The 9,496-nt window shown below is 51.8% G+C and overlaps 1 protein-coding gene across 2 annotated transcripts; it reads right to left on the bottom strand.

Moving 5' to 3' along the window:
• Positions 1 to 1,540: 1,540 nt before the first annotated feature.
• Positions 1,541 to 9,256, bottom strand: LOC127208162 (polyunsaturated fatty acid (12S)/(13S)-lipoxygenase, epidermal-type). Of its 2 annotated transcripts, XM_051167543.1 has the most exons (14): positions 9,024 to 9,256; positions 8,413 to 8,614; positions 8,135 to 8,216; positions 7,931 to 8,053; positions 7,735 to 7,838; positions 7,440 to 7,600; positions 6,254 to 6,397; positions 5,950 to 6,159; positions 4,205 to 4,291; positions 3,818 to 3,987; positions 3,558 to 3,680; positions 2,198 to 2,297; positions 1,939 to 2,106; positions 1,541 to 1,821 (listed from the first exon to the last, which is right to left on the bottom strand). In XM_051167543.1, exons 1-14 carry the CDS (start codon positions 9,156 to 9,158, stop codon positions 1,642 to 1,644), a joined length of 1,989 nt encoding a protein of 662 aa, XP_051023500.1. In that variant the 5' UTR covers positions 9,159 to 9,256; the 3' UTR covers positions 1,541 to 1,641. The 2 variants fall into 2 exon arrangements, with proteins under 2 accessions (XP_051023500.1, XP_051023499.1); XM_051167542.1 differs by having other exon boundaries at positions 1,541 to 2,106; positions 9,081 to 9,255.
• Between the last annotated feature and the right edge of the window lie 240 nt (positions 9,257 to 9,496).

A 9,496-nucleotide genomic window follows, 5' to 3' on the forward strand; every position in this document is an offset into this window, starting at 1 on the left:
TAAAGATTTATTTATTTATTCAGAAGACGGCATCATATCACATTATAGATGGTTGTGAACCACCATATGGTTGCTGGGAATTGAACTCAGGACCTCTGGAGCAGCAGTCAGTGCTCTTAACCTCTGAGCCATCTCTCCAGCCCCCATCCCTGCTTTCTTTAAGTGTTGTTTATTTTTGGCTATTATAATTTTGTTTTTGAGGTGCCATAAGAGAATTTTAGGGGTTTTTATGGTTGTTTATCAAATTCTGGGAATAGTGTCTTAATATCTTGATAAGGACTGCTTTGAATCTGCAAAACGCTCTTTGTGGACTGGATGGTTTTAGTGATGATTTTTTCCAATCTATGAATATGGGATATCTTTGCATTTTGTCCTCTCAGCATTCCTCAGTGTTGCGTTCTTTCACCTGTACAGGAATTTCAGTGAGGTTTCTCTTTAGGTTTTGTGTTTTGTTTTTGTTTTTGGAACCGAGCTTGCTCCGTTTGCTTCATTTCCAGATAACTGACTATTGCTACTCAGGTTCTGCTGATCTGCAGGCTGTACACTGCTGTGACTGTAAGTTACAATCCGGCTACGCTTATCAGTGCTGATAGGCTATGTGTCGTAAAGTTATTGTTGGCCTTCTATACAGGTCTATGTCACTGGCAAACGGTGACAAGCAGGCTGCTTTCTATCCATATGGATGCCCTTGAGTCTCTTCCCTCCTGCTATTGGGAGTGTATCTGGCTCTCTTCAGGGCCTGGCACTCCCTCTGTGTGGTTTCACACTTGGTGGAAAGGACAGAACTGAAAAGGTTCCCAAGGGTCTGGGAAAGGGCTGAGGAAGGAGACACAGTCTGAGAGCAGGTCAAGGCAGGTGATGCTGAGGTGTTTGCTGTACAGGACGTGGCGCGCAGGGACCAGAGGGCAGTGTCGCTTGAGGACTCAGAGTAGACTAAAGTTAAACCCACTGTAAAAAGCCGTTATTCTCAGCCCCACTGGGCTGAGTCAGCCAAGACCAATGTCATTTAGCTTATGGATGTTTAAGGCAACCCCCAAGGGAGAAATTTTTGTTTCAGGAAACCATCTTTCTTCTTTTCCTTTATCTGAATAAGAAGACAAGAAACAAAATAAAGTCTTTTTCTCTCACCTTCCCTCACTTTATATAACCAACTTTATTATTTAATCAGATTTTTGGTTTTATGGTTTTTTGTTTGGTTGGTTGGTTGGTTGGTTGGTTCGTTGGTTTTTTGTTTTTTGAAACAGTGTTTCTGTATGTAGCTTTGACCATCTTGGACTCACTTTGTAGACCAGGCTGGCCTCGAACTTACAGAGATCCACCTGCCTCTGCCTCCCAAGTGCTAGGATTAAAGGCTTGAGCCACCATGCTTGGCTAGATTTTTTTTTATTAATGTATAAACCATATACTTTGGGGAGGGTGACATGAGTAGCGGGGACTCAGGGCTTAAGAAGCACACAGCTGGGCTGACATGGGGCAGAGGTGAAAGGTTCCAGACTCTGAAATACAGTAGGAACGAAGGCTGTGTATTCTCCAGAACCGTGTGGTGGGGAGTTGTCTGTTCAGCAGAGGATGTGGCCAAGGAGGACAAAGCCACGAAGACAGACAGAGACGGTGGCCTCCTCAGGGGCTGAGACAGGCCTCTCAGATGGTCACACTGTTTTCCACCACACTGGGCCGCAGGTACTCATAAGGCAGGTCCAGGCCTGCGTTGCGGGCCTCGACCTCCTTGTCCATGACCGCCAGCTCTTCCTGGAACCGCTTGAGCACATCGCGGGGCTTGGGGCCTGAGAAATACTCCTCCTTATGCTGCCCCAGGGCCACCTGAGAGAAAGGAGACAAAATGGCTCAGGCCTTTGGGTCTCTCAGGCAAGAATGCTGCCCCTTAGGCAAGCTGCCTTCCCCACTCTCAGGCCACGGCCCAGGGTCTGCGCGTCTGACCATGACAGGCTGGCGTCTGCCAAGGAATTTGGTGATCTTCATTTGCATCCGTGCCTGCTGGAGACAAGGCAATGAGTCTATTATGTCCCTCTCTGTCACATCCTTGGAGGTGGGTGGCGGCTTCCTCATGGTGCATGGCCCGTTTGGGATCCAGGCATACCAATCCAGCTGTAGGTGGAGGAGTCACTCAGAAACTCAGAGGTTTCTCCCCATCTCCCACATCCCAGAGGCCCACGGGGGCGATGACCACAGACATTACCTGACCCAAATGGGTAGAAGCATGCTGACCCGTGCACGTGAAGATGCACATGGCCACAAAACGGCACAGCTGAGCCCGGGACGCCAAGGACACGGGGAACCTGGGCAAAACAGACTTAGATTTGAGACCAGCTCGTGAGGCAGATCTCAGGCAGGCAGAAAACATCTGAAGATACATAAAGGTGTTGTTCTGGTCACAGCCTCTAGATCCTATGGTTCACACGTGTTCTCAAAAACGGATGTACAACGGAGACCATAACAGAAAATCACAGCCAATCAAAATGCAGAGTTGTGGAGCCCCGTCCCGATGGACACAGCTACAAAACACTCCCACACCTGAGGCTCAGGGATGGTTCCAAAGAGGGAGAAGAAAGACTGTAGAGTCAGAGAACTGGGGAGTTAGTTGGCTGTGAGAGTGTGTGTCCTAGGAAATTACAGCCATAAAGTCTCACCAACGCGACTGCGTAAACACGACCCTGAGCAAGGATGACAAAAGACATACTAAACTGGAAGGGGAAAGATCAGAAGGCCTCAGCCCCCCACAAAGGCAACTGAGGGGTGCTGAGAGCTGGAGAAAACATCTTCCCCAGGAAAGAGCACACCAGTTGGTCATCCAGTACCAAATGGGCGGCCCTGAAAAGTCAAGCATGTAAACATTACACAGAGTGAGCAGGGTGTGTTTACATATTTAAGAACATGTGTGTGTGCGTGCATGTGTGTGTGTGCGTCTGTGTGTGTGTGTGTGTGTGTGTGTATACACATATATGTATGTAACAACAATTAATGAAAAAGGGGGCCATGAATTTGAAAGAGAACGAGGAAGGGTATATGAGAGGGTTTAGAGGGAGAAAAGAGAAGAAATAATCCCCTCAAATAAAAAATGCTAATTAATAAAAATGAATTTTAAAAAACTGTTGGGCATGGTGGCGCATGCTTGTAATCCCAGCACTCGGGAAGCAGAGGCAGGTGGAGTTCGAGGCCAGCCTGGTCTACAAAGGGAGTCCAGGACAGCCAAAATAGCACAGAGAAACTCTGTCTTGAAAAACTAAACAAAAATAAAAATAAAAATAAAAAATTAGAGCCGATGTATATAGGATGGATGTTGGAGCTACCAGAAAGGGCAGGGATGACTCAGGAATTATCTAAGAGGGGTAATAGTTCTGGCTCCGGGGAGAGCTCCACGTGCATGAGGGGAGAGAACTCTGTGGGAGGATGAGGCGGCAAAGGAGCCGCAGAAACCAAGGGTGATCATTCTGGCTTCTGGAGGCCCTGGAGATACCCAGGGAAGTGTTTCATGACATGAGACTTTGACTGTCGACAGATGTGTGGGCAATGGCGCAAGGTAAGCATGAGGGCCTTACCCCCGGTCCTGGGCCCCGAGCAGTCCGATCTCGGTGACCTCTCTGCACCAGGTCTGCAGCTCTGGGTCGCTCTGCACATCCGTGTCGCTCTTGTAGAAAAGCTCGACCATCCTTTCCACATACCTGCTCCCCAGAGAACAGGTGCTGAGCCTCAGACCCTGGCTGGCTAGGGCTTTTGGGACCTGCTGTCCCCACCCCCCCCCCACCCTCTCTCTCTCTCTCTCTCTCTCTCCCTCTCTCTCTCTCTCTGTTACCCTCACCGAAGGATGATCCCCCACAGCCTGAGGGCATCCTGGGCATACAGAGAAGCCTTCACATCCAAGAGACCACGGTCAGCCAGGTCATCCGGGGGGCAGAAGGAGCGGTATGTCAAGCCAGCTGTGGCTCTCTGCAGGATGTCCACGTGGCCTCCACTCCCTGTGCTCACAATCTGAGGACCAAGCAGGGTTAACCAAGCCAGGTAATAGACAGAGGGAGGTTAGGGCTGCGGAAAGGGGCACAGGGCAGGGGGCATTCAAGTGTGAGGCTCATGAGGGACAGCCTTTCTGTGTAAAGCAGAGTTTGGGAGAATATGGGTGAGGGAAATATGCCCTTGAGAGATTTCCAGCATTGAGCGCCCCTCCCACTTCACCCTTCCCTTTCCTTACCAGATCAAAAATCCCCCATTCAGAGACAAGATTGTTCCTGGCCAGGATGTTGATCTCCATAGTGTAGCGAAAATGGGGGACAAGGAGCTGATGGTGAGGGAAAGAAATGAGGTACAGTCCAATGACAGAATGGGCAGGATCCATGGGGCAAGGAGAACGGAAAAGACCGGTGGTGAGAAGGGAAAGACAGAGAGATTTCTTCTCAAAGTCCTCCAAGGTCACACTAGCAGTCACTGACCTTACACCACAGAACCCAGCAGGCTCTTCAGATACGACCCCATCCCCCAGCTGCCATGACCAAGACTCACCTTCTCCCCCTGCTCACACAGCCTTTGCTCCCTCCCTCCCTGCCCTGCCCATCTCTCCCTCCACCCCTCCCTCCACCCTACCCCCACTTCTCCTTCCCCCTCCCCCTGACTCTCCCTTCCCCAGATCCCCCCACTCTCCCCCCAGATCTACTCAACTCTCCCCGCTCTCTCTTACCTCCTCCTTCCCCACCCTCCTTCTCTCTTCCTGGCCCCCAACTCTCTCCCAGGCCCTCCTCTCCCCTTTCCCCCTTCTCTCCCTCCCCCTCTTTCTCCTTCCCCCTCTCTACCCCCTCTTTCTCCCTTCCCCTCTCCCCTTCTGTCTCTCTCCCTCCCCGTCTCTAGGTGTTCACTGCCCTATAGAAGAAAACTCTTCCTTCACCCTACCACCCTTCTCTTCCTGGAAGGATCATAATCTTTCATTTCTTCTTCTTGGCTAGCTTCCTGAGGAGTCTCTACCTCCTTAAGCCATGAGTCCCCTTCAGCCCACAGTCAGACTTCCAACATCTCCACATCCCCAACACAGCCTTTGTCAACAAAGTAACCAATGACGTCCACACTGACAAAGTAGCCTCCTCTGCAACCACACGGACTTCCCAGAGAGGGAAACCAGCCTCTCTCTTCACTTTCTTCTCCTGGTGCCATGAGGCACAAGTTCCTTGGCCCTCCCCACCTCAGCAGACGACCCTCTCTCTATTGCTCCTCCCATCAGTCTTCCTCCTCTTCTCACTTTATAAAGAGTGAAGCTAACTAGAGTTAAGTCTCAGGCTAAATGTGCTACCATGCCACCGAGCCCAATCCCTGAGAATTTCCTCTTGCACAGTGACTCCAGCTACTCCCGTTTCCTGCTAACTGAACTCCGAGTCTTCACCCACTTCCTCTCCTGATGTTTCCAGACAGATGTCTATAAGTATATGGTCAAAACATGGCGCTGACTTCTCTCCAAATACTACAAGTCCCTTTCTCGTCTTCTCCCACTTCCCTTCCTTCTCCTCAACACACTAATAACTTTCTAGTGTTTTAGTAATACCTAATATCCAACATAGCCCACGCCCCCCCCCATCACCACTACAGATCCCTCCCCCTCTGAAATGTCCCCACAGTTGCCCACCCATCGGACAACTGCCTGACTCCGAATTGCAACTCCTATGCAAAGCTTAGTCTTGCTCTTTTCCCAGCTCTAAGCAAGAGTGTCCCTTCAGGGTTTCCATAGCAGGGGTTCTGCGTGCGTGCGTGCGTGTGTGTGTGTGTGTGTGTGTGTGTGTGTGTGTGTCTGCGCGCGCCCGCGCGCGTGCGCACGTGCACACTCATTTATCCACAAAGAAACTAAGATGCCTGCTTCGCCTAACATGCTGAAGAGCAGCTCCTGAGCAGGCGCTCCCTGACTTGTGAGTGTGATCTCTGAAGAGCAGACGCCCAGTGACAGACACCCTGAAATACCTTGTATATAGGGTGCAGGCTGGGTAAGCTTCTCAGTGTGGCCACAGCGATGACCTCAGCCATTAGATGCCCCCTTAGCAGATGCGACTGTAACTGATGCAGTTGGAAATCAGAGCTTCGGACCCAGGTCTTGGCCAGGAGCCAGGCCATGGGAGGATCTGAGGGCAGGAAGAGCAGAGGCGGGGGACATCCGTGTCGGGGTGGCTGGAGCTAGACAAGAGGAGAGAGAGAAGGGGCTGAGGACCCACGTGCCTGAGTCCTTATAAATGGAGTCAGTGTTGGGGAGACAGTTGGTGCCTCGGACCTGAATGACCATAGGCAGGAGTCTTCCATCCGGCTGTAGTTTCAGCATGACCAATGGGGCCGTCACATATTGCTGCTTAAAAATGATGATGTTAGGCTTGACCCCGTCCAGCAGTGAGAAATCGGCCTCAAACAGAGATCCGGCCTGTGGGAGCAGGGACATGGCGGATAAGAGGCTGGAGTCAGGTGGAAGTGGCCTTTCTCTCACTTGCCAAGGTGGATCCTCTCTCTTCCCCAACAATTTTACTTTGAGCAACTGATCTCCTCAGAGCTAAAGGTCTGGGATGTACGGTTTGGAGCTCGAACCTCCCTGAGTGGAAGTTTCTGCCTTGTACCGTGGACCGCCAGTCCCAGCCTACATCCCCCACACCCCCACACCTGTACAAGCACAAACTGTTCCTTGACTTCCTCCTCCAACAAATAAGTCTATCTTTTCAAGGTTCTACTTAGTCCTCCTCTTCCTGCTCCTTTCTCTCCTCCTCTTCTTCCTCCTCCTCCTTTTCTTCCTCCTCCTCCTTTCCTCTCCTCTCTTTCAGACATGATCTCACACTGTGGCTCTGGCTACCCTGGAGCTCACTATGTACACCAGGCTAGCCTTAACTTGTGTCTCTTGTCCTGCCTCTGCCTCCCAAATGCTGGGTTTACGAGCAAGAGCCACCACACCCAGAGAGCCCAGTCTTCATTTTCCCCTCCAGAAGCTCTTTCTTAGGACTAAGGCTAAGCTCTGTCTCCTGAAAAAGGAAGGGAGGAAGGTAGAGATGAAAAGGGGGATAAAGGAGGTAAGACTACATCAGTCATAGTTTTCAACCATGGGTAATTTTGCCCATGTCCCACCCCCACCCCAACCCCCACCCCCCCCCTCACCCCCGCCCAACATGTAATACGTAAGAGGCAGGGGTTACTAGCAGCACCTTACTGTACAGGAAAGTGCCCTAAAACAAAGAATTACATAAGTCATAATAATGACATAGTACCAGAGTTGAGAAACCCCAAGTGCTGATGGAACCATCACTGTGAATGCTAACCTAAAACTAAATATAAATAAATAATAAGTCATAAAAATGCAATCTTAAGTGCAGATAAAGGAGGGAATTGATGTTGGAGGAGGGAAGGGAGGGAGGAGAAGGCAGAGTGGCCTGAGCAGTGGGAAGGGGGTGGGGGTGGGGCAAGCAGAGGCTGCTCATCACCTCCAGCTCCTTCTCCAGCTGGGTCTGCAAGTCTTCCATCCCTGGAGGCAGGACCAGCCTGGCTGGAAGGCTCTTAGAACGCCTCAGGAGCATTGGGTTTGCACCGTTGAGGAACTGGTACCCAAAGAGGGCATCTTCCTTCCAGGATTCACGGACCCGTCCTGGATGCACCAGTTGAGAACACAGTGTGAGCTCTAAATCTGTCCTCCCGCTAACCTTACCCTAACGTCCTCTGTCCTCCCCTCCCCAGGCTGGAATTCCAGATGGAGACTTGAGGAAGTTTATGGTAACTGACCTGCCAGGGCAGTCTTTCCACATGGGAATACTTTTTTGTAATCTTCCAGTTTTCGTACATGACTTACAAAATCTAGAGTCCCCTTAATGGCAAACTCCTTCAACCTGTGCAAAGAACAAGGTGAGAGAAGACCAAGAAAGAGGCCGTCCATCTTGCAACTTATGGCGAAACTGCGCAAACTCAACCAAGAACTCACACTTTGGCCAGCGAGAGGGCAAAATCTAAATCCTTATCTTCCATGAATCTCTGGTTCCTGGGGAGGTCCCACTGTGTCCTCCCTGCTATAGGCAGGATTAGCCCCTCCTTCCAGGAGCCCCACCTGGAGGAGGGATACAGAGCCCTGAGTGAGGCAGTGGTTTGGGGGGCTCTGGAGGGCCATCAAAGGCTTTCCTGGACTCACCGGTACACCCTCCTCCTGTGCTCAATCTCCTGCTCACGATACTCCTTAAAGAGGCTCTGCGTGTCATCCCTTATCTTCAGCGCTGGGAGAGGCAGACACAAGAGCTTTGTCCTCTCAGGACACCACTCTGTGCCAAGGCCGCTCCATCTTCCCTCCTCTTCAGTCTCGGCCTTTCTCTTCTTCCCTCACCCTCATCTCTCTAATCTTTTCTTTTTAGTCATTTCATAACACGCCCGGCGACCTCCTGCTTCCTTCAACGGCACCCCCAGAGCCCTCACCTGTGCCCTCGGGTAGGCTGATGGTCTCGTTGCACTGCACCCAACTGTAGCAGGGGAAAAGGGCCTCTCCCTGGGTCCCAGGGCCCTGCACAGTGATCCACTTGCAGAACCAGTCATCATCCAATAGGCCTTTGTGTTTACACAGCCTCACCATGAGGAGGCGCCCTAGATGCAAGGGGACTTCGGTCTCCAGCACTGTCTTCTGTGGGATAGAGGGCACAGCACAGCTCCTAAGCAAGTCCGGGGTCCTCCCGCGATGGCAGCGGTGTCAGGGAGACCCCAGAGACGCTTGGCTCCGCTTGCCCTTCTAAGAAGCACCCAAGGAAAAAGAACTGAGCCAAGTGGCGGCGAGGAAGGTGCAGGACACTCCAGACTCCCCTGTGCACCTGCTGCGCGCTCCAGCTGCCCCCTTTCTGCCCAGCTCTTCTCTTCCGTTCCTTCCACTGTCCCCCTTCCTCACAGCTGGTCCCCCTGCGCCTGGCATCACGCCCGGGCCACCTTCTCAATGGTTCTCTGGGACCAGGTTCCCTCTCCTCTCCCTAGTCCCCAGGACCCCTGTAGAGTCCCAGGTTCCTGGGTCTCTAAGAGACCAGCCAGTAGCCAGCACTCACCCTTCCCGGCAGTGGCCTCAGCAGCTTCCCAAGGTCCGCCTCTCCGTGCTCACCCACCAGCCACAGCTGTACCAGGTTGCTGGAGCTGGCCAAAAGCGAGTCTCCAGTGACCACGCAGATGGTGTACTTGCCCATGTCGACTGCTCCTCTAGAAGGACCTGAGAGAAAAACTGCTGCTATTAAGAGGTTCTGAGAGGCAGCCTCCAGAGAGCCACACCTAGACCAGAGCTTGGTGTGTTTGACCCTGCCTGCCCACTCGGGTCCCTCCCACACTCAGATGCTGGTATAGGATTTCCACCTACGCTGTTTCCAGATTGGTTGCCAACAGTTTCCAAAGAAGTGGCCCCACCTTGTCTACTTGACAAGGGCTTCAACTCCAGCCCTAAGCTAAGCACAACTGTTGGCGTACTTTTAACGATTTTGATTTTGGGTTCCTTATGTCTCTTTCTCCCTTTCCCACCCAAATCCCTTCC

Source organism: Acomys russatus, chromosome 25 (genome assembly GCF_903995435.1).
Source record: "Acomys russatus chromosome 25, mAcoRus1.1, whole genome shotgun sequence".
Taxonomy (NCBI): domain Eukaryota; kingdom Metazoa; phylum Chordata; class Mammalia; order Rodentia; family Muridae; genus Acomys; species Acomys russatus.